Source organism: Biomphalaria glabrata, chromosome 3, assembly GCF_947242115.1.
Source record: "Biomphalaria glabrata chromosome 3, xgBioGlab47.1, whole genome shotgun sequence".
Taxonomy (NCBI): domain Eukaryota; kingdom Metazoa; phylum Mollusca; class Gastropoda; family Planorbidae; genus Biomphalaria; species Biomphalaria glabrata.
The window spans coordinates 22,696,634-22,722,848 of NC_074713.1; the positions used below are offsets into that span (position 1 = coordinate 22,696,634).

Genomic DNA, 26,215 nt, shown 5'->3' on the forward strand with positions numbered 1-26,215 from the left:
AATCGGGCTTCAAATTCTCTTTTATCTTTTCATGCGGTTATTCCCCCTACTTGGGTCTGGCCACTCCCTCGTTGACAAATTATCACAATAAGAATAAAGTTCGATAATCGTTCGATCTCACTCTGATCATGAGAGTGGGATAACAGAGTGAGACAAGGAGTAAAGCTAGACGTTGTTTTTTTAAGGAGAAGGAGAAAATGTAGCACTACATTATAGTGTCAAGTGAAAATGTAGCACTACATTATAGTGTCAGGTGAAAATGTAGCACTACATTATAGTGTCAGGTGAAAATGTAGCACTACATTATAGTCCCAGGTGAAAATGTAGCACTACATTATAGTGTCAGGTGAAAATGTAGCACTACATTATAGTGTCAGGTGAAAATATAGCTTTTCTTTATAGTGTCAGGTGAATATGTAGCACTACTTAATAGTGTCAGCTGAAAATGTAGCACTACATTATAGTGTCAGGTGAAAATATAGCACTACTTTAGAGTGTCAGGTGAAAATGTAGCACTACATTATAGTGTCAGGTGAAAATATAGCACTACTTTATAGTGTCAGGTGAAAATGTAGCACTACATTATAGTGTCAGGTGAAAATATAGCACTACTTTATAGTGTCAGGTGAAAATGTAGCACTAATTTATGTGTCGTGAAAATGTAGCACTACTTTATTGTGTCAGGTGAAAATAAAGCACTACTTTATTGTGTCAGGTGAATATGTAGAACTGCTTAATAGTGTCAGGTGATTAGTAGCACTACATTATAGTGTTAGGTGAATTTGTAGCACTACTTAATAGCGTCAATTGAAAATGTAGCACTACTTTATAGTGTCAGGTGAAAATGTAGCACTACATTATAATGTCAGGTGAAAATGTAGCACTACATTATAGTGTCAGGTGAAAATATAGCTTTTCTTTATAGTGTCAGGTGAATATGTAGCACTACTTAATAGTGTCAGCTGAAAATGTAGCACTACTTTATAGTGTCAGGTGAAAATGTAGCACTACATTATAGTGTTACGTGAAAATATAGAACTACTTGATAGTGTCAGGTGAAAATGCGTTTTATGTTTGGTCAGCACATCACTAAGACATCGAATAGTTTATCGACAGACTTCCAATCGACTCAGCCCCCCGCCCCACTTACATGACGTCAACAATTAAAAACAAAAATTGAGCCAGAGCTTTTAAGAGCTAGTCGACAAAGAACCACATGACCCCGAATATACTTTCTCGTTGATTTGTTTCAAATCTATATCCAATAATAGTCATCAAATAAATATCTCTTGACAGGGCTGTAGTGAAGCTATCTTTGTCATTAGAATGAAAAGACGATGCTATTTTAAATCAAAATTTCTATCTACAAAGAAAAGGTGGAGATGAGTAGTGCCTTTCTTTACCATGAGCTATAGTACTGGCTACCCTTTCTCCTTTTTTTTTTTAACAATTCGTCTTATTAGCTTGCAAACTATTCATGGGTTCAAAGAGAGGTGGACACTGGTTGGACATGAATTTCGAAAACGGCTCTAATTATTTTCCTAGAAATTGACAGTTTATCATAGTTAGTGTAAGACGCTTACGTCTACGTCTTCTTTATTCTACTCACTTCTGTGGGAATTCCCGCACTCGACTCTAATGTATTTTATTTATAGGCCCTATATTTTTTTTCTTCAGAAGTCCCAGTCCAATTGTCATTTTAAAATCACTAGCTGGACTGTTAATAGAATAACTTGATTGTGCAAGGCTCATTGGAAAGACTACTCGCAATAGTGAAGCATTACAAGAAATAAATATAAAACTATCAGTTTGATAATGTAAGAATAGATTGTTTAAAAAACTTTTTCATGTATCTTTTTAAATATGTTATTTTTCCTATTGACTCAAATTATTGAAAATTCATCGCTATAATCCATAGTCCACCCACCGAGATTGAAAGTTCAAAAGTAGGCCTACCAGAGACAGAAGGAACGAGGCGGTCACTGAACACACAGGCTACAAGTACTGGCTCGACTATCAACCAATGTAGCATCTGCTCTTTAGGTTGAGTTCTAGATCTAGAGTATGCAAACAAAAAATCAAGGGACATAAGTATAGCTGTTATGAATTATCGAACGTTACGGATATTGAAAGAACATTTGAAATCGTTACTCTATCTAACTGATTGATTCTGTCTGGAAATGAATAGCCTACGTCACTCGGTGCAATGACCAGGTATTGAAAGGCGGCCATGGGCTGCATTTGAATTTAAAACTGTATAACAGGGTCAATCAGTGCTATTAGTTTTTGTTTTTTTTAATGAACGACCCTTATGGAGGTGGAGAGAGCAAAGAGAATGTTTTCAATTCAGCGTTTGTTTGTGTGATACATATTTATATTCTCTTTTGAAGGAACGCCTGTAGTTTATAAGATAAGATAACTGCACATAATAACCTAATCTATGCATGAGTAATTTGACCTTAATTATTTTTACGCAAAATTTGTTGTGAATGTTTAATCATTTAAAATACTTATCCTTTGTTAGTAAAATGTACAGGCTTACAACACAATCAGCATAACTTAGTCGAAGGGAAAGTGTGTGAGTGTGATAGAGAGTCCCCTCCCTTTCCCCTAATAAATATTATAGGCCTACCCATTAAATGCATTAGTCTGTTTCCCAAGAGGTCGTTGGCTCCTTTTCTAATAAATAAATCTATGAGAAATCAAGCAACAGCCAAAAAGAATTTCAAGCAAACAACAGTTGTAAAATTCCTCGTATAAGTTCATTTTTATTAACCTTTAGGCTCTTAACACTCGCGCTAAGTCATATACACATATACTGCGACAAACATCCAACTTTACGCAAACACAGACACATACAAATGTGAAACCTTTTCAATGAAGACAAGTTTAGATTCTCTCGGATTTTAGTATGTTAAAAACAAATTTACAATTCTTTGTAATGCAGTTTGCGAATGCCGGTATGGGCAGTACAGAGGGATTGTTTATAGTTGGACAGCCACGCAGGGCAGGGCACGTATGGGGAACTGACCTAAATAGACCATCGCCAGACAATGGTTATGTTTGCACCTGTATGTGGCAAAATATATAGGTCGAAAGGTGGGGCTGTGTAGCCAAGTGAAATACTCTGCAGAGCCGGATTTAAGTATGTGGAGACCCCTACACTTTTTTTCTCTAAAGCTTGAATCCATTTATTATTAGAAAATACTACTATCTAAAAGCATGCCATATTGTAAAAGAAAGAGAGTACTTGTCAATTAAATGTAATTCTCATTCGGTTACAAAAAATATTTTATTCGCAGACGATAGTAACATAAAAGGTAAATTTTTAGGGTTTACGCAATGCAGTAAATCCGGAGTATATTACGAAAATACGAACACACTATAAGCGGACACTTTTTTTAAAACCAAGACAGTGTTGACAACTGTAAGATTTAAAGTATTGTCAGAGAATGCTGACCATGTCCTTCAAAGCTGCATGCTTTATCAAGAGGCCGAACAAGTCTTTGACAAGTCTCAAATAATACACATGACCTGGTTTTGCCCGTAGGGCCTATATTGAATATTCAAAATCTACCCCAAGTTTCTTGTTCACTCCAAACAACTGTGCCATCCGTATCCCTAACAATCTTAGCCGGCTTGCTCTCGACTATTGTAAGAAAAATATCCAAGCGTCCTGTTTCAGATGACAAAACCAAATCTTGCTCCAATCGACTTTTTGCTCTGTCTTTTCTTTTCTTTCTGTTTCATGTAGTTGTCAAATTGTCTTTCATATATAGAACGTGTGTTATATCCATCATGTCTCCCTTGTTCTCTTGAAGGCTACTCTTTCTCAGCATCATTACATCTGGCCAGTTTTTTTTTTTTTTTTACAAAGATGTGAAACCTTCTAAGTTCTTATCAATTTTAATTTTTCTTCAATAGATTTTGGTTTTCTCTCTATCAGACAAGCTTTAAGGTCCTCTTGGCATTCATGAATGTCCAGTATCAAAATATCTAGCTTTCTCTTTCAATGGTAACTATTTAATTTTTCTTTTCTTCATCCATGGCTAGTCTCTCTCTCTCCGTGGCTAGTCGCTCTCTTTCCACCAATTTTTCTTGGGAATATTTTTTTTAAGTTCCGGTCCTTCCAACTCCAATAGCCTCTCATTTTCTTTTATCATTGCTATCTCAACTGTGTTCAACATTTCTATTACCAATACTAGTAGTAGGTGTAACATATTAATATTGATGTATATTTTATCACTGCTATCACAGCTGTGTTCAACATTTCTATTACCAATACTAGTAGTAGGTGTAACATTACTATTTATGTATATTTTAACAGTGTTATGTCATAAAAGGAGTTCCAAATGTGTTTTCCATCACAAACACTTGTCTAGTTCATTGTAATGCAGGTATTTTACATGGTGTCACAAGTGGTATAGTGACAAAGTAAAAATAAATATGTGGGTTTTACCTTAACATAGGGCACCACTTGTGAGTAGAACATGAGACTTACAAATATAAATTAATATCCCTTTTATCATTTTTGTTTTCTGAATTAATTTTTATTAAAACATAATTTGCTTTAAAAAATGCAATCATTCATAAAGATTTTTAAATGATATATGATAAGCTGAGTAAGCTAATGTTTTTTTCAGTTAAATGTTGAGTTAACTAACTGCTTATTGTTATTTAACCTAGCCAACTTAATATAGAAACAAAAACATAAAACTTTTTCTCATTAATTTAATAAATATTGGATTTATAGAACTCAAAAGACAATAATTCCCCCCCCCCCCCCCCAAAAAAAAAAAAAAAAACACCTTTTTTTCTCTGAACAAAATAAAAAGCAGCAAACAGCTTTTTATTCTTTTTGTCTAAACTGCTAATGCAGAATATTATTTTTTTTAAAAAAAGAGATAATTTCTATACAAGTAAAATAGAAAAATGTTTACTTTGTATAACAAAAACAATATCCACAAGATGTTTCACATTTTAGAATAGCAAGTGTTATAAATGACACATCGATTACAAATAGTGCACATATTTTATTTTAAACAATCTACTAAATACATATTGATATTCACTGTGGCTTTTTCACATTTATAAGCAAATGTCTCATATTAATTTGTATGTGTTCTCTTGTGCTAATATCTCAAGCTGGTTGTGACTCAGACTGATTTAGACTCGGGAATTGATTCCCCATATCAATAAATGCTTGCGACTCAGACTGATTCAGACTCTGGAACTGATTTACCATATCAATGTGGGCTTGAGTTAAAAATGTCTGACCTGTAGCATCTTTTTGCTCACTGTCAAGAAAATATAAATTTAGTATAATTTTAGCCAAATTCTGCATGAAAACACAGCTCAACTTGTGTACAATTAATTGAACTATATAGTCTGCTGGGTCAATAATATCTCAACAAACAAGTTTCAAATAAAAAAATAATAAAAATATGAATTTTTATGTGTAAATCATGGTTTTGATTTACTAAGTCAAGAGACTTAAATTAGGACTATACTCAGAAGTAGCATTCATCTAAACAAGAAAAGAAATCTTGACTTACAAATTGCCTTTTAGATATATTTATTTCTGAGAAAGTAATAGAACGAAACAATTGACCATCTCATTACCCCTCTCACAAACCTTGTCCAAGAATGAGTACGGGGAGAGAATTCTAGATTTGACTCACAGTGTTGAGAAAATACAGAATGCTGAAGTATACTAGTTTGATCCATTTTGCTCATTAAGTCTTGAAATATGGCAAGTTCACTGTCACATGGAAAAGCTACCTATTGCCTCAAATAAGGTATTTCAAGCCAATTAGGCAATGCACTGTCCCTTATACCAGCTATGACTTTGGGTATTATTGGACCCAGCCAAGTAAGCAGGAAAAGGTACTATTTAAAAAACAACAACACCAGGGCCTAAATTGTCAGTGTTATCTGTAGCCTGTGAAAGACCTGTTAAACTGTCAGGTATGTACCAAAGACTTTCATTATTTATCATAGGCTCTCAAGACTAAAAGGATAATTTCAGTGATAATCTCGTTTCTTTTCTAACTTTATATGACCTAGTAAGTCGGAAGGGAACCAAAGTCATTGGGGGATTTAGAGCACAAGTGAAATAAGTATCAAAATGGGGTAAACAAAAATAAATTATCAAAATGCTTGTGTGTACACCCCAAACAATAAAAAAAAAGTGTTCTATGCTTAGATCTTTAAAATAAGGTCTTATCAACTCAAAACACATTTTCTCAATAAATATAAAATTAAAATCTACTTACACAGTAGGTTCCCCTTGTGTTATGCTCAGAGGTGGCTCATTCTTTGGACTTATGCTAGGTAACAGATCATATCTGCGAATTTTATTTCCATTCATCTTAGCAAACAGATATCTCAATACTCGTTCTTTTTGTTCCCATGTTAAATCACTGATATCTACATTACCAGCAGTATCATATCTGTTATAATAATACATGAACATTTTGAAAATGAACTTAAGTTGAAATTCCAGATAATATTGTCTAACACATTTTCAATCCCAAAAACACAAATAGTTAAAGTGCACACAAAATGTTAATTATAAAGTAGACAATTATTATGATCATTTATTAAGTTTTAAGAAAGCATGCAAAATATGCTACAGAATAAAAAATATCTATGTATATGATCGTAAATTATTTAGCAAAATATTATTTAGTATCATGCAATAGAAAACAATAAGCATTAAGAAAACTGAATACAAAAGTCTTTATAGATTTATATATTTATTTATATATATATATAGATATTTATTTATTTATTTTTAAACTTTAATATTTATAACAGTAAAAAAAAAATAGGTAATGTTGGATAAAAAGTGTTGTTTTTTTTATTTCATTACTTACTTTGCAATCAATTTTTTCCTGGTAATGTTTGAATGCAGGAATACAAATATATACAAAAAAATAAGATTATTGAGCACTAACAGCAACATGCAGGAGGAGAGAAGATTCACTTAACTCTATTGATAGAATATTTAGCAACAGACTAAAGCCATGATGATAAATGAAGCAGATTTTTATAGAAACTATTATAAATTATTAATATCATTAAGCATAAGAAATGAAGCTTATACATTTAGTATGTAAGACAGTAAAACTGAAATAAAATTAAGTCAGATAATAAAATAAAAGCAAGTAATATTGAGATCTATTTACCAAGAATGTTTTTTATTAAGCATTCAAAAAAAAAAATAACTAAAGGTAAATAGACCTAAATAGAAAAAGTATAGAAAACTCTTAAGATTTCCAGCATAACTAAAGTTTAAATTAATTTTTTAAAATAAAATGAAAAATAAAATCTATTAACAATTATTGAACTATTTCATCACAGATAAAACTTTTTATTACTAGGTAATTAATTAATTTATTTAGTATCAGTTTGCTTGTATGTGTGTGTGTATTGACAATCAAAGAATGAAGCTTATGTTCTGGTAGACCCCATTTTGGCTGCAGCAGGCCATTTCAGGGCTGGATTTTTTTATTAGGAAAAACATTGAAGATCAATACTTTATGTTCAAGTAATTCTTTCAAAGTATTTTTATATGCTTTGTATGTGTTTATAAGTGTTAAATTTATATTGCTATTATCCTATGAAAATCTAAATTTCTATAATGAATGCTCTTCCTAAGAACTTTTCTACATAATTAACTTTTCAGAATGAATAAGTGTCATTGTGCAGGATCCACTGAATAGTTTAGATTAAAGAATTAAAATGTATAATTTTTACAATTATTTACTCAATTAAAGGATTACATAGATATAAGTGTTAAATTACAGATATTTATTAAACAACTACAAGTTAGAGATTGAATAAAACGTTAGACATTAGTAGCCTAAAAAAGAAGTATTTTGCTGTAAATTGCATAAAAAGCTAATGTTTATACAAAATATGCTAAAGAAGAATATATAGTATGTGATCCTAAATTATTAGGCAAAAATGTTTAGCATCATGCAATTATGCGCTAATTATTCATGTTATTAAAATTAATGTTTTGATTAGTATAGTGAATCTACTTCTTATATCTCTTTCTCCTTAGTAGGAAACAAATATGCAGTTATCTCAGTTTAAAAGAAAAAGGCACAGGTACTCACAACATCTCAGCCGCTTCAATGTCACGGAATACACTATTTGTACTGTTTTCATTGTGATTAAATGTCCGGATTTTTGGAAAGTCTTTTTTTCCCACATGTGCTGCCAACATTTTTTGTCGATAGGCTGCATTAGCATCTTTTCTGTACTGTGCTCTAAATGATAGATAATAAAAAAAAAAGTTGAACAAAAAATAAAATCAGAAACAATCCTATAAAAAAAAACCATCTTACAATAAAAAACAAACAAACTATGACCTATCTTATATAATACAACCATTACTTCAAAAGATTGTTGATTAAAGTTTAAATAGTTGTATAAATATGTTCATTTTCAAATTGATATAAGAAAACAACATTGTTATTTGAAAGTATGTGTACATACATTCCAACTAAGAATAGCACTAAAAGTAAAATGTTAAGATAAAGTATTTAAAAACATGAATTTAAAAAGTCAATGATCAATCAATATATTGATGCACTGGTGACAAAACACTGTGAAATTGTTAAAAATATATTTTGTTTATGGCAATGAATAGAAATTTTAGTGTCAATACTGCAGCTATAGCACATGAATATTAAAAAATGATTTAAAGGCTATGCAGTCAAAATTATATTCATAAATATTTTGATTTTAAAAAATCTTACAATAAAATAATAAGAAAATGGAAATTAACAAAATTAACAAATGAATGAATTGCAATTGAGACTTAAAATTTCCTTTGAAAATGTGATTTTAAAGTTTTGATAAATCTTAAAAAAAAAAGAACCAAATAATGTACTTTGTTTGGATATCATTAAAATAAATAACGCATCTTCACGAAAAATGCATTTATTGTTAATGAAGTCCAAAGTAAAAGTGTAATAAATAAAATGTGATGGTGAACATTTCAAAGTTGAAGTATTGCAGTACAAACCATTGATTTCTCTCCTTAGTAATTTGCAGAGTACAAGAATAAATAAATAGAGTTTCATTCAAGATATAAGTCAGAGGGGAAAAGGGATTTAAAAGAACATATTTTAAAAAGTATTTGAGTTAATTTATTAAAGTAACGTATATTTAATATCAATTCAGTCTGTCTATCTCATAAAAAGTGTGTACACGTTATTTCTTCCAAAACAATTCTCGAATCAAGTTAAAACTTTGAACAATTATTCATTGGCATAGACAAGGCATGAATCAATAAAATAAAAAGTAACCAATTAGTCAATTAATTACTGGTAATTAATTATTTTATTTGATACTAACAAGGGAAACTATTCCTTAAGTATATACATATATGGCTAAATTTGTTGGGTTTAGTCCCCTTAAATAAATGTTTCTCCCTAATGCATTCTCCGATGAAGTTGATACTTTAAACAATTATTTATTGTATCTAACAAAACATGTATCATTTAAAAAATATAAAGCCAATTAGTCAAATAATTATTGGTCATTGATTGTTTTGTTTGACATTAAGTAAGGGAAATGACTTGTACATTATTGACAGAGCTTTAAGGGAAGAGTTCTTCCCCTTTCCTAAAGAGGATTTTTAAAAATATTTTGCTCTCTAAAAAACTATTAATTAACAGTGATGAAAAGTTTGAATAAATCTATTTGAAATTAGTTTGTTGAAATATATCTTACTGATTGGCAGCTACTTCTGCTTTTACTTCCTCTAAGCTGGTCAAGAAAAATCTTTCCAGTTCTGTCCTCTCATCTAAAATATTCTTAGCCAGCTTTTTGACTTTGTTCATTTCTCTGGTTTTAAGTTCAATGGTCCTCTGTAGTTTGACCAATTCAACTTTAGCCGCTTGGTTTTCAGTTTCACCTCGCTCAACAATTGCCCTTTTTTCAGTCTCAAACTCTTTTACAAAGTGACTCAATGCTTTCTCTAATACCTCAACTTTTTCTGTAAGCTGAAAAACAAAATAATAAATAAATTGTAAGAAAAAAAAAAGCTATTCACTTTTCATTAAATAAATAAGTGATATTATAAAATTTCTTAAAATTTAAACTACATTCTTTGTAAATTAGACAATTAGAAAATCTTGTTGTTTATGCCAAACTCTGATCTTTAAAGATGTATGGCTGAGTGGCACAAACTGCTTAGTTCCCTATCAAGGGGGTCTTGAGTTCAAATTATAACTTGAGCTGAGTCATGTTTGCTGAGCCCGTAAATTAGCATAGAAAATGTCTCCCAGATACCACCTACCTCCCCAGAGGTCCACAAAAAAGATTGAACCAGACTGTTTACTGAGCATGCTATAACATAAAAGATGTGTATGCAAAAGGGATATAAAAAATACACCACATAAAAAAAAAATTCATCCCACCAGCTTTACTCTTTGACTTTGGATGTAGTAAAATAACTACATGGTGAAGATAGCACTGAGAGCTTTTACAACTTCTATCATACAAAACAAAATCATGGAAATACAGCCACAAATGTCTACACAAATTTTGACAATGTTCAAAGAACTATGTTAAAGAAAATCAAAAGTAGAAAGAATATTTATTTTTGAAAAGACAACTGTGAATTTTTTTTTGCATTTGAAGTTCAATAAGTGATTAATATTTTGTTGCTGAAATAATCTAATGACCATCTTAAGACTAAGACTAAGACTGCTTTATTGATCCTTACGGAAATTTGTTGTGATTACAAGGACTCGTTTCTCATATAAAGACAACACAACAGAAAAATACACATAAATACAACAGAAAACATAAAGAGTTCATTCAGCGACTACACACAGGTATCTTGGTGCGTTTCATGTTCCCTGATCAATGAGTGGCGGTGATATAGTCTGACAGAGTGAGGTACGAACAAATTTTTGTACCGCTCCGTTCTTGTTTTGATTGACAGAGGTCGCCCACTTCGCGACGACCTGGCATAGTTCTGATGGAGCGGGTGGCCCTTGTCTTCCAAGATTTTTTCGATTTTTCTTAGGCACGTTCGTTCAAAAAGTTCCTTTAAATGTGGTAATGTTGTGAGTGTAATTTTTGATGCTTTTTTAATGATGTTTTCTAGACGTTGCAACAGTTTAGATGAGGCGTTGCCTTGCCAACAACTTATTCCGTATGTTAGCAGATTTTGTACAGTCGCGCCGTAAAATGTCTCAAGGATCTTCTTGTTTAATTTAAAACTGTTGAGTTTGTATAGAAAAAAGAGTCGCTGGGCTGTTTTCTTTGTCAGAGTTCCAAGGTGGTCTTCCCATGAAAGCTTGTTGTTGATGATAACGCCTAGATATTTATATGCCTTTACTTGTTCTATAGATGTAGTGTTTATTTGCAGTTCACGAATAGTTTGTTTTTTCTTTCTAAAATCTATTATTAGTTCTTTAGTTTTTGTTACATTCAGTTCTAGAAAGTTGTTTGTAAACTCTTCTATCGAGCTTCGATACTAAGTTTCGTCTCCTGAAATAAGACCGACTATGGCAGTATCATCAGCGAATTTAATGAGTTTAACTGAGTCATAGATGCTTCTTATGTCATTAGTGTAAAGAGTGTATAGTACAGGAGAAAGTACACAACCTTGTGGAGCATCTTGCTGACAAAACAACAACAATATGCTAAAATAACTAATCTTTTAGTTACATGGAAAATTAATATATATAGATGTTTGTAAACATCAACATCTTGGTTAATTAATTAACTTGTATTACATACCACTGAACTAGTTGTAAAAAAACAAAGCAATTTGGAAAGAGAGAAGTGTAAATTAGAATGAGAGAATTTCAGGAAGAGAGAAGTTTGAAAAGAGTTCGACAAGCTAGAATGTTGAAAAAATTCACATTTTAGGACAGAATGACTACAAGAATGATACCAAAAACATTGTACTATGATTATATGTATATTTCAAATCCACTAAACTATTAATATTTCATTCACATTATGCTCAAAAAGATAAATATAAAAAGACTGTTCTCATTAAATTTCTAATGTGACAATTGATAACAAAATAAGACATACTAATTTTATATGAATTATGAATGCATTTTTTAATCCAATCCTTATCTTTAAAAAATTCTTGTTTCTATAAATGATTCAGAAGGAAACTTGGTACCTGTTTAATTTGATCTTTCTGTTGTATGGACTGAGCTACTTTCTCTTTTATCATTAAATCAGCAACTTCTTTTTCTTCTTTCAAGATGGCATTCTCTTCTAAGAGCTTGTCTCTCTCTTTCTTGAGTATTTCCCCCTCCTTCATATGATAGTTTAAGGCTTCAGTCAGTCTGACATTCTCTTTGTATACTGATTTGGTAGTTTCATCAAGATTGCTGTAGAGTTGTACAGAATACTTCACAGATTGGAAATTGAACAAAATGTAAACCATAATCATATATCAATCATTTGATTCAAAATTATGTTTAAACAAGGTTACAAAAGACAGTTTGTGTGGAAACACAAACTCAAAATCGGCCCCCGAAGTGGTCCACCCAGGCAGGCTTCAATATTTTCTGAAAGAACATCTGGATGAAATTATATCAAAGACAAATGAGAGATAAGAATGGAGAAAGAAGGTTAACAGATCTTGTGTAGTGCCCCAACGGTTCCGCAGATCAAAGGATAGGGGAAAGTGAATGTAAAGTTAGATGTGAACCTGGCCTAACTAGTTCCCCTTTTAGACCTTGTGGTCTATAGGGCAGATGATGCAAAGTTCATCCGTTTTTGTGGCCTACAGTTAACGAGGGTGTCATGTAGCCAGCACAACGACCAACCGCCTTTACTTTTCCCCAACTAATGTCAGGTACCCATTAGAGCTGAGTGGACTCAGAGGCGCCCAAAGATTCCAAAGTTGAAAATCCCAGTCTTCACCAGGATTCGAACCCGGGACCCCCTGTTCGAAAGCCAAGCACTTTACCACTCAGCCACCGCGCCTCTCCTTCCTGGCCTAACTGATGTCTCATAATTCATCTAATTGTGCATGATTATAAAAAGTTCAGGAAAATGACGTTTACAAGATTACTATTTGTTTTAAATTAGGTCTAACTTATAATGCATACTAAATAGCTTTTTCTCTTTAAAAAACGGCTTGCATAACTGATTTTAAAAATTAGATTTTTCGCTTTCAAAAAAAAAAAATAGCCGTTGCATCAGAACTTTGAATGGTCTAAAATATTGAGATCTAAACGGGACAGACGGACAGACATTTTGCACAAAACTATTAGCATCTTTTCCCCTTTCGGGGGCGGCTAAAAAAATAGGTATCAACATTATTATGAGAATTCTTACACTATAGCCTCAGTGTGAGCTTTCCCAGCAAGCTCTGCTATTTTCTGATTTGCCTCTTGCTGTAGTCGCATCTGAAACAAACAGTGAAGTAGGTAACAATCATTTAGACATAAAGGCTGATTAACTCTCATTTTTCTATCTAATAAAGCAATATAATAATGGATATTTTTTCTGTGTGCAAATAATATTATTCTGCACCAATTAAAAGGCTGTCAAATATTTTGACAATGTAGAGCTTATGTGCATCACACAATTTTAAACATCTATTATTAATCGGGCTACATATACCAGATACCTCTAAACCCAAAGGAGGACAGAGTGTTACTAAGGAAGAAGAAAATTATATAGAGAAGTTTAAAAACTAAGTTTAAAATTTGATTGATAAAACATATCAGTAAATCATAGGTTTAAAAATTAATACTTTGTGTATCATTTGTTCTCAGACAAAGCAACATTTATCCTATCCCAGTGGTACTACAGCCAATAAAGGGCCCTGGCCTGCTTTAGCACATCTCTCCATTCTGATCTACAATGTGCTTTAAATTACCTTGCCAAGCCTGGACTTTTAGCTGTTGTAGATCTGCCTCTATGTCATCAAGCCACTGTACTCTTCAGAAATTTTTTTCTAATTTGTGATAAAAAAGCTTCTGACTTTGTCTCTTTTATCCAATTATCTGCTTTGTTTTTATCAGCAAAAATGCTTTAAAAAAATAAAAATTTACAGCTCCTGATGGGCTCTGAGTAAAATGTTCAACATAAATAGCCTTGAACTTATAAGAGCACCACTGTTAATATTAGAGGTTGTTAAAAAAATGTTATCTTTTACTGCAAATGATTTCAAGATGCAGAGCAGGTTAAACAACTAAACATCTTTTATATACAAAGACATACATCTTTTATATTCCTATAGGTATAGCATGTCTGTCTATATAAAGCTTGTGTGTTTAAGCCAGAAGATATGAAGGGCTGAATTCCATTATTCAAAATTGTTGGTCAGTGGGTGATTGGAGTAATCAAAAGAATAAAAGGTAGATTTTTTTGGTCAAGGCCTGCTGTACAGAGGACATGACATCCAAAAGGAAGACATATCTTCCTTTGACGGACATCTGGTAGCCTTGTTAATAGAGGATGATTGTTTATATGCATTTGTATCATGAAGTTTTTAAATTGTACCTATTTTTTTTGTTATAAAAGAAATGCATACCTTTTCATCAAAGAACTTCTGTTCCATTCTTGCAAGAGTTGCTTTATGCTCCCTACCAGCATGATGCATTGCTTCTTTAATCTAATGGAATCAATGATCAATCATATCATCACAAATGTTGAAAGTTTTACTAAAAGGAAATCAACATAAAGCTTTATTTACTTGATAATTGAAATGTTTTATACTTTTACTCACATCTTCAAGATCTTTTTGCATCTGACTTCTCTTTCTTCTAAACTCTTTCACTAATTTTAACTCACTGTGCATGAGCTCAACTTCTCTGGTTTTCTCAGAGAGTTTTACTTCCAGTTCGTTCAGTTTTTGACTGAAATCATTGACAATCTTTTCTGTTTCTACATGATGATCCTTTTTTAGTTCCCTAATTTGTTGTTGTTGTCTTTCAAGCTGGAACAAACAAGGATCAAACAGTAAAATGTTATAAAATACAATGTTAGAAAGTTGTAAAAATTGAGTCAACTTAAAAGGATTATGTCTAGCCAGAACCTTCTGCGGGACAGCAGGGGATGGCAGTTTTTGACACCGGGACCATTTAAATGATAGTCTACCACACATGACCAGTCTGCCAACCTAGACCAAAGTGCTCAGGTGTTAATTGCCATCTTTGCCACACAGGTCTTGACTGTCATCTATGTCACAAGATCTCAGCTGCTGCTTCTGACACACAGGTCTTGCCTGTCATCTATATCACAAGGTCTCAGCTGCTGCTACTGACACACATGTTTTTTATTGCCACCTCTGCTACACAAATCAGATTTTTTTTTTACTACCTTAGAAGCATAGCATAATGTGGGCTGGATTTATCCTCTTCGCTCCACTACTAACAAATACTTGGCTGCATGTGCCCCTTGAACTATTCGAAGTTAACTTGCCCTTAAATTTCTCTTGTGTCATGGATCCCTAATGCTCTTTAGTGTATTGGCATAAAATTACACAGCTCTTTTCTTTTTCAAGCCCTTTCCTCCAATGCTAAATCTGCCACATTTCTAGAGATTTAGAGCAAATGTTATTTAATGACTGTACCAATGTGAGGATACTGCACACTTGGTAACTGAAGTATTATTTGAAGGTTAACAAATAACTTACTTTCACATTTAAAAAAAAAGAAAATACAAGAGAAAAAAAAAGTCTAATAAAACACACAGAAATAAATTTCATAATCATATTAAAAAGCATCCAATTTGCAATACAACATTCTTAAAACTTTACTAAAATGTAATTATCTTTTTTTTATCTTCTCTTATGAAGAAACATTTATAATTTATACAATAAGATAAACATATTCTAAATCTACACATGACCCATATAAAGTATTTATAAAATGTTTGCCTTAATTATCATCAAAACAATAATAGATATTATATATACATGCATATCAAAACACAATAGCCAATAAATTATTTATAAAATATGACTTTGAGGACCCATAGAAGCTGGTAAAATTATCTGTCTCTTAAAATTTTTTTTTTTTTTTAATTTTTTAAAACTGAACTTTATAGTCATATAACAAAATTAAACTTTAGATGTAAATCAAGGAAAATATTACTTTTTATGCCAACAAGTCATATTTTACAATAGTGTTAAAAATTCATTCAAATGTTATTTATATTTTTAATTTTAATGAGCTTAAACATAAAAGACAACAACTAAATTAGTGCAAAGATGAGCTTGGTTATTGTACCAGTCTCGGTTGACATTGCTTGTTATATTTTTACCTCGGTTTAAGAGGGTGAAAAGACATGTGAATCCTCTGAGATAGCAAGGGCCTTAGTCAGTAGTAACCTTAAGAGTTGAGTAGAGTGCTCACTTAAAGAGTCGAGTAGTAAGTCAGTAGTATCTTTTAGGCAGTAGAGAACAGTAGTGACTTTAAGTTGAATAGAATCGTCTCTGGGACTTGGAGCTGGATACATATTATTGAAGTTTATTGTTACCCGCTTTGATGCAGATGTATTCTAGTAGTGAAGTTGTATAGTAAAGGTCTTGTATATTTGATAATGCTGTTATGCAGGCGTAACTATATTTCTATGCATTGGATCATTTTTGTAATGACTAGAAGTGCAATATATTATTATTGAATAAACCTCTTATTTGTCTGCTGAAGATCAACTCAAGTTCTTACAATTCATGTCCAATATGTGTTAAAGTGGACACATGAACCCAGCATTCCTCAACATTACACACATAGACCACAAATATAGCCTTTGCATTTTGATGACCAGTACAAGTGCAATATTTACATCAGTCACTCAATGAATCCTTTACAGTTATCTCAAACCAGGGCTCTCACCATAAAAAGAATTAACCACATAAGTTTAACACTTGTGAAATGAGATGTTTTAATAAAGCAGCAGGAGGACTCTGTCAAGATTTCACATAAAATGATGTCATAAAAGGATTGCAGGTGTCTAACACTTATCATATTCAGTTTCTGTCAAAAAAAAGGTTTAGAGACCAAATTTAATACCAATTAAACAACCTTCCCAGAGAGCAGACAATATGAGGTGCTCTACATTCAGGGCATGGGGATCAACTGAGAAATGCTACAGAAATGAAGGTCATATTTTATCAGGCCTGATAACCTGCACTAAATCCTTTCAATATGGCTGCTCCCATTAAATTCAGAATGGTAAAGAAAAGTAATTATTGTTCCAGTTGGTATTTAAAAAATCTTTTTTTTTTTATTCATTTATCACATAATATGATGATGTACTGAGATCATCCATAATAATTTCTTTTCAAATAATGAAAGTAAAACATAAAGTTTCAAGAAAGAAAATAGAAAAATAGTTTCAAAGAAAAGAATTCTGGTATACATTTTAATTTGATCAAGATTAAAGATAGACCAATACTTAGATAACTATAGGCCTAACTATTCAAGCTTACAATTACCTGGGCTTCTTTTTCTTGATCCTGTTGTTTTAGATAAGTAACCACATCAATTGTATCTCTTTCTGTTTGATACATCTGATTTTGCAAAGTATCATTTTCAAGCAATAACCTTCTAGCATTCTTTCTAAATACAAAATAAATTGCAATATTTAGTGATAGTACACTAAAATGATTCAAGAAATGATTCCAAAATAATTTTGCCTTTTAATATAGTGTTAAAATATTGAAGTTTCCCCATATGAGACCTAAGGGTAGGCCTATGATGGAAGGGAAGGTATTTACCAGTTTTAGTAGCCTTAGTTTCCAAAATGTGGCCAGTGCACTGGCGTAGCTAGGGTATTTGATGCCCTGTGCAGCAGTTCCTTATGATGCCCTCCAAAAAAAAAAGTTTAAAAAAAGGGAAAAGTTTCTAATTTTGAAATGTATTTTGAAGTGTATTCATTATTTAAGCATTGCTACTTTGCAAAAAATCGATTTTACAAAAAGATGATTCAGTTTGATGCCCCCCACCACTTGATGCCCTGTGCGACCCGCACCACCCGCACATTGGTAGCCATGCCACTGAGCCAGTGACAAAGCCAAGCATCTTAATTATCCCCAACTGATGTCTGGTTACCTACAGAGAGGCAAAGAATCGATTTTACAAAAAGATGATTCAGTTTGATGCCCCCCACCACTTGATGCCCTGTGCGACCCGCACCACCCGCACATTGGTAGCCATGCCACTGAGCCAGTGACAAAGCCAAGCATCTTAATTATCCCCAACTGATGTCTGGTTACCTACAGAGAGGCAAAGAATCGATTTTACAAAAAGATGATTCAGTTTGATGCCCCCCACCACTTGATGCCCTGTGCGACCCGCACCACCCGCACATTGGTAGCCATGCCACTGAGCCAGTGACAAAGCCAAGCATCTTAATTATCCCCAACTGATGTCTGGTTACCTACAGAGAGGGTGGATTTAGCCATGTCATAAAAATTTAGATTCTACTAGGACTTGAATATATAAGAGCCACATTGCTTTATCACTTAGATGAGACATCCCATACATTGCTCATATAGTGATGCAATAACATTTATGTTAGGACTGATCTTGTCATAATTAGTAACATAGAATAGATAGATCTTGAACATTAAAAAGTAAATAATAAGAGAAAATTTTTAAGCAATAACAAATGACATTAGGGCAAGAATCTGGTTATGTATAGTGTTTGTTAACTACATCCATGAATATTTAGAATTTATTGTACCTATATTCTTCCTTAGATTGCTCTGCTATATCAAGTCTTGTCTCCCATACTTTGGAGTTAGCTGCAGCTAAAGCTGCTATGGATTCTTTTTTTTCTTTTCTTTGTCCCTTCTTTCTGAAGAACAAAAATAATAATTCAAAACATTTTAAAAACATTTTACATTGGATCGTGTAAACAAATCTTAAAATATTTGACAAAGTTATCTTTACTTTTAATAACTTTAGAAAGATTTGAACTATAACACATAAGTTTTGCTTTAAAAAGTTTTCTAAATAAAATATTCATGAAAAAAAAATAATGGAAATTAAATTTGTATAATGCTGTTGACAAACATAATATAGGCTCAAGGCACTATAGGAAGTTTAGGAACATAATACATAATAGAAAAAAAAAAGGAAAACAAAAGTATAGAAGGTAAACAAAGTTTTGAACAGGTAGCTCTTCTTAATGTTTATCATGAATGTAATGAGACATAGTTTGTATGAACACAATGGGGAGCATGATCCTAACCTTTTGTGTATCAATTAAAAAAGCTCACAAACAGGATTTTTTTTAGGGAAAATGAGTTACAACTAGAAGTAGTGAGTCTATGGAATACAGGGCTCTCTGAGGGAATTATGAAATGATGAGGTCATAGGTAGATAACAAAGTGTGGCCACCTTATAATTCATTCACATAAAGCTAATGTAGTGTGGCCACCTTATAATTCACTCATATAAAGCTAATGTAGTGTTCCTAGGACAGCAATAGCAGAATCATGTCTTATATTGCAGTGAACTATCTGTGCCATGCTTTTCTGAAATCTCTGCAGCTTACTCACTTTGTCATCCAGTACGCCACCAAATGATTATGCTCCCTTCCACCGATATGTGCTGCATTATTACATGACTATATCTAAATATTTATCATGTTTATCAACAAACAAACTAAGTCCATAGAAAAACCTGTCCTGAGATTGCTTATATCCAGGAGGAGAGGGAAAAATTAGATACAATTACTTTCACAACCCCACGATTAATGTCAAACATAAAATAACAATACTATTTAAATATATATTCAATCATCTTTTTTTTTCTTTGATTTTTAAACATAGGAAAAGGGGGAAGTAAATAATTCATATTGACCTTGAATAATAGATTAGGAGTAAGAAGTGGGAGTGGTTTGTTCTTCACTGCAACTAAATAGAAAAAAGAGGAAAGTTCCCCTTTCAGACCTTGCGATAATGAAAAGGTCATCTGTTTCTGTGACTTACAGTTAATGAGGTGTCATGTGGCTAGCACAATGACCAACCGCCTTTACTTTTCCTCAACTAATGTCAGGTATCCATTAGAGCTGGGTGTACTCAGAGGTGCCCTAAAGATACCAAAATAAAAAATCCTAGTCTTCACCAGGATTAAAACCTGGGATCCCTTGTTTCGGAAGCCAAGCACTTTACCACTCAGTCACCATGCCTTCTTCACTGTAACTGTATTGAATGTTCACATTTGAAAACCTTTATGAGAGATCAATATCCAATTCCCATGCACATTATTCATGAGGTAAAAAACAATATTTTATTACAAAGTGCAAAGGTCACTGCCATGATAAGATCATTACATGCAAACTTATGGAGTTAAAAAGATAGCATCTGATTATCTGTTAGCCCTTATTATGAAAAAAGTTATTTAAAGTCTATATTTTAACCCTAGAACTTAAGCACCTAAAAGGTTCAAATTTTATCAACCCAATTCTGGCATGTCTGACAGGCCTATATGCATAGGTTACTATCTAGAAGTGTACCAATGCATAGGTTACTATCTAGAAGTGTACCAAATGATAAGTCAAATTAGTTGGTTTTTTTTTCAAATGATCGCTGCATGATTAATTAATTGTTCAAAGCACTGTAAGTGTAGTACTAGATTTCCCAAGAAAGTTCTAAATCTAATCTAAATCTAATTAATTATAGATCTATACAGCACGCCTGTCATCAGTTTGTTTGGAGAGAGAGATGTGATGTAAATGTATAGTTCATATCACTACAAAGACGTGACACAGTGTTTAATATAACTTAAGTGAGTTTAATACCTTCAAATAATAATGATGATCAAACAGTATAACCAACCATGTATGATAACTAGCAACTAACTTTCTCCAACTAATGTATTAATGACTCTATAATATGCTCCTTAAGTATTACCAACAAGCTTCTAGACCATCTTTCATCATATTGCTCTACACCAACCTTTATCTTGAACTATCAGCTGCTTATGTTCTATATTTATGCATATGCAAATAACTGCTTTTTTTTTAAAGAATCAGCCAGTCATTTTTTCCATGCTTTTATTATGTATTATGTTCAGTTAAACTTCCACTAGTAAGTCATTTGTATGCTCTCAATCATGAGATTACACACTTGTGACCAGCCTGATTTCTCTCCATTAGTTTATACACTGGAGTAACATGTGATACATGTTATTAAGCTTAGTTATTAGTAAGCAAGCATATATAATTATAATTATATTTACTGTATTTAAAAAAACAATAATGCAGATCTATAGAATAATATTAATAGATCTACTCAGAATCTGATGTCTGCCTGGTCATATGGTTTGCTTACTCCTATCCCCTGTCATCCTGAGGGAAGTTTGGATTAAGAAGTAAATTCTCAATAAACATCCGAAACATGTAAAACATTTTACAAACAAACATAATCTCATTAAACTATATTATAGTATATAGGATTATATTATACTTATAGGTGCCTATTTTTTTTATTAGTTAGAATAATTAAATCTGTATGTAATATATAATATCATAATTATGCGGATCTAGATATAAATAAAATGTTAATAAAGTTAATTCAATTATTGTGAACATTCACTATAACTATAATTAGTATAATGATTCAGCAAGAGTGCTACTGACTGAGTGACTCAGTGACTGTCACTCACTGTGTAATGTGTTATTTCATTTTATTTAGATCTAATTAGTCTAGTATCTTATCTTATCTTATATAATACAGACGTTACTTCAAAAAAAGAAGATGATTACGTCCTACGCGTCATGCATTTAGTCATGCATATTAACCAATGACTTAAATTTTGCCAAGTCACTGGTTTTCCTGGCTAGCTCGAATCAGGCAACCCATTCCATGCTCTAATAGCAATAGAGAAGAAGGAGTATGTGTACAAATTTGTCCCAGCATATGGGATGAGGAATGTGCCTTTATCTTTGTGTCTTTCAGAGTATTTTATTAAATTTTGTTTTTGTATTTGAAGATTTTGGTTCAGTGTTTTATGTATGATTGCTACTTTACTTTTGAGCCTTCTGTCCTGAAGGCTTTCTAAATTTAGTGATTTTACTAAAGGTGTTACTCTAGTCAAATGTGAATATTCGTTTGTTATGAATCTCACTGCTCTTTTTTGTGTCTGTTCCAGTTTCTTAATGTTTTCTTGAGTTGAGGGGTCCCAAACGGAGGATGCATATTCTATTATTGGCCTAACGAAGGTTAAATAACATTTTAGTTTTATGTTCTTATTTGATTTATAGAAATTTCTTTTAATAAATCCTAATGCTTTGTTTGATTTTTTTTGTAGTTTCATCAATATGTGGAGTCCATGACAGTTTTTCATTCATTATAACACCTAGGTATTTTGCGTTTTTAGTCTGTGTTACTGGTTTGCCATGAATAAGATAAGTGGAATTAATTTGTTTTAGTTTTTTTGTTACTCTTAACAACTGACATTTTTCTGGGTGGAAAGACATGCTCCAATTTGATTCCCATTTCTGTAATTCATCTAATTCTCTTTGTAAAATATCTGTGTCTTGTGTTGTTTTTATTGTTCTATATATTATGCAATCGTCTGCAAATACACTGACTTTTGTTCCTGAAGTAATGCAATTTGGTAAATCATTTATGTAAATTAAAAATAGTAGTGGACCCAAGACTGTTCCTTGAGATACACCTGAGTTTACTGTTATCTGTGTTGATTTAGAGCCATTTATTATTACAGTTTGTTCTCTCCCTATCAGAAAATCTTTAATCCACTGATGCAGTGGACTATTAATACCGAAATATTTTAACTTTTTAAGCAAACTATGGTGGTGAACTTTGTCAAAAGCCTTAGAAAAATCTAGTAAGATAGCATCTATTTGTTCACTATTATCTAAACCTTTTGAAAAATCATCAATTAGTCCTATTAGTTGTGTTTCACATGATCTATATTTCCTAAAGCCATGTTGGTATGGTGTGAGGACATTATGTTTGTCTAAGTGGTTTATGATGTTGCTACATATTATGTGTTCTAGGATTTTACATGGGATGCTGGTAAGTGATACTGGTCTGTAGTTTCCTGGGTCAGATTTTTTTCCTTTTTTAAATAGGGGGGTGACATTAGCTTCTTTCCAGTCCTTTGGTACTCTGCCCTGGTTAAGTGAAGCCTGAAAGAGTATTTTGAACACTGGGGCTTGCTCATTTCTTAGTTCTTTGAGTAATCTAGCTGGAATACCATCAGGTCCAGACGCTTTATTTGGTTTGGTGTTGGCTAATAGTTTTTGAATTCCATTTTCTTGTACTACTATATCTTCTATGTTGTCTACTTGGTTCAAATAAAGTAATATGTCTTTGTCTCCTGGGGTTGAGAATGCTGATGAAAAGTATTTGTTTAGGATGTTTGCTTTAGTTTCATTATCATTATGTATTATGTTCATCTTTTAATGGCACTATGCCTGTTGTTTCCATTTTCTTAGACTTAATGTATGACCATAGGTTTTTGTTGTTAACTTTAGATATTATATTGTTTATGTATTCACTCTGCAGATGTCTGCTTACTTTTTGGGTTAAGTGTTTAATTTTTATATACTTTTTGTAAACTCTTTCTGCATTAGTTTCTTTAAATTTTCTATATAGGTTTTCCTTCTGTTTACAAAGCTTCTTTAGTCTATTATTAAACCAGCATTTATTTATTTTGTTTGATGTGTATTTAGTTGGTATATGATTTTCTATAATGCTTTTAAGATAGTTTTTAATGAAATTCCAGAGGTCATCGACTGGCTGGTTAATGTCTTTTTCTAATAAGAATGTTTGTTGAAAGTTTAATGCAGCTTGGTGTAGTTGTGTTAGGTTACATTTATTCCAGAGTAAGATTTTTCTTTCGGGTTTTGTATTGGCTACTGCTTTTATCTGACTGTGTATTTTTATGATCTCATGGTCTGATAGACCAGGGATAATATCATAATCAACTACTAATCCAGGTCTGTTGGTTAAGAAGAGATCTAATGTGTTGTTTAATCTAGTTGGCTTTTTAATGATTTGATCTAAACTTAGGTTGTGTAAAGTTTCTATGAAAAGCTCATTTATGTCCTTAAGGTTTTGGTGTTTATCTATGGTTAGTGTTTTCCAATTTATATCAGGTAGGTTGAAATCACCCATAATCCAAAAAAACGCATTTTTTATTTGTCTCTTTAAGTGTAGTAATCTGATTACATAGTTCCTGCATGTATTCTAAACTAGAATTTGGTGGTCTGTAAATGCTGCCTATTATTAGGGATGTTGAGGTGGTATTAATTTTACAAAATGTTGATTCTATATTTTTTGAGTTAGGTAAGGTAATTTCTTCTGCTATAAGAGTGTTTTTTATTGCTAAAAGAACTCCTCCATGATTATCAGCCCTATCTTTTCTAAAAATTTCATAATTACTACTGAAAATTTCTGCATTATACATTTCAGGATGTAGCCAAGTTTCTGTTCCTGCAATTATGTCTGGTTTCTCACATTCTAATAAAATTTCTAAGTCTGCTGTTTTGTTCCTAATGCTTTGAAAATTTATTACTAAGGTTTTAAGGTATTTTGGTATTACTTCTTTAGTAGGTTTGTTTAGTGATGCTGTTGTATTAATTTTAGTAGATTTAGGTTTAACAGGAGTGGATCTGGCTAGTGGTTGGTGAGTTTGGTTTGGGATGGTGTTTAGGATGTTGTATGGGTTAGAAGTGTCTGCATCAAAGGAATCAAACAGTCCTGATGTAAACTGAGGTAACCCACATGGTACACAGTGCCATGATGCGTCTTTGTTGATTAAGGCATAATACACAGGTGTATTCATATGAAGACATGATGCATGGTACCATTCATCGCAGGTGTCACATTGAATGGCTTTCTGTTTCATGGTGCATACTTTTTTTGCAGATGTTGCATCTATCTTTATATCTAGGCCCTGGATTTGACTCTACATCTCCTGCTATTAATATTAACAGTGATAGGTATTTATTTCTGCTGTGTCTGATTGAGAACTTCCATTTGTGAAGGGTAATCTTCTTTAATGTTATGGATGTCTATGTTAGGTTATTTTTGAAGTTGCATTGATCTAAAGTGTGATGATTGATTATGACTGTTGTTTCCTTTTTAAGTTTAGTGTTGACTAAGATAGATCTAGTTCTGTGTTCAGCTAGTGTGTATTTAGTAATTATAAGGATAAATAGACAGAGCAATTTCATGATGACTGTTGAGTGTTGTTGATTTTAGTTTTTAAAGGGGTCTAGTCTAAATCTAGTTTCTATTAAAACTACGTACCCTTTCTTTCCCTTCTTTCCTTTTTTACCCTTTCCTTTCTTTCCTTTTTTAGGCATCCTGGTAGCTCAATTTATGTTTGTGAATTGGACATTAGATGATTAGAATTAGTTCATTAACATTGTTTATGTCCACCATATTGAAATTAATAGTTGTTGCTATGGATAAACAGAAAGTATTAAAAATTAAAAATGTATAAGAAACAAAACAAACTATCAATAAAACAAAATCAGTCTATTCCAGATCTAGAAACTAGATTTAAAATCTAGATTTAATAAAGGCTGAGCACATAATTATAATTAGGCATTATTTCATCCTTTCAAATGTATAGATCTACGGGTTACGTAAAGAAAAAAAGAGAATACTTAAAAAAAAAAAAGACAATACCTCATTTAGCCTTTATTAACTTTATACAAATTGAAGAGCGACTATTTTGCTCTTGATAACAAATTAATATTAGATTTTTAAAACAATGATTTTTTTTACCTCTTCCCATCCCCTCCACCCCCACCAAGGAAAATAAATTGTTAAACGAATGTATAAAAAAATCTTCTTTTTTGAAGTAACGTCTGTATTATATAGCATAAGATAAGATAGACTTTATAATATTGAAATATTGTTATGATTATCAATATGATGGATAGGCCTTTAGAATTTTAGATCTAAAATAATCTAGACATATAAAAAGATGCACATAATATTCCTGAACATTTATTAATATAGTTCCATGATTAAACTCTAAAATGCGTGCAAACCACCCGAGGACATGCATGCTATTATTACTTCCATAGTCCGTTCAATGCGATAAATATTTTCCATAGTCTTAACTATCTGGTCAAGTTTAAATTTAGGCCTATTTAGTTTTTTTTTTACTTTGAAACATTTCAAAGGCCAAACTAGAGCTTTCCTAATGTGGCCAACGAGATAATGATTCCTTTCCCATTGATAAATTATATAGAGTTACTTATAGTA

At 32.0% G+C, this 26,215-nt stretch overlaps 1 protein-coding gene across 1 annotated transcript; it reads right to left on the reverse strand.

Moving 5' to 3' along the window:
• Window positions 1-4,919: 4,919 nt before the first annotated feature.
• LOC106056867 (basal body-orientation factor 1-like) lies at window positions 4,920-25,401 on the reverse strand. The gene is made up of 11 exons (XM_013213769.2): window positions 25,247-25,401; window positions 18,700-18,813; window positions 17,450-17,573; window positions 14,738-14,947; window positions 14,543-14,623; window positions 13,339-13,409; window positions 12,170-12,383; window positions 9,751-10,022; window positions 8,127-8,279; window positions 6,276-6,452; window positions 4,920-5,297 (listed from the first exon to the last, which is right to left on the reverse strand). Exons 1-11 carry the CDS (start codon window positions 25,300-25,302, stop codon window positions 5,141-5,143), a joined length of 1,629 nt encoding a protein of 542 aa, XP_013069223.2. The 5' UTR covers window positions 25,303-25,401; the 3' UTR covers window positions 4,920-5,140.
• Window positions 25,402-26,215: the final 814 nt, after the last annotated feature.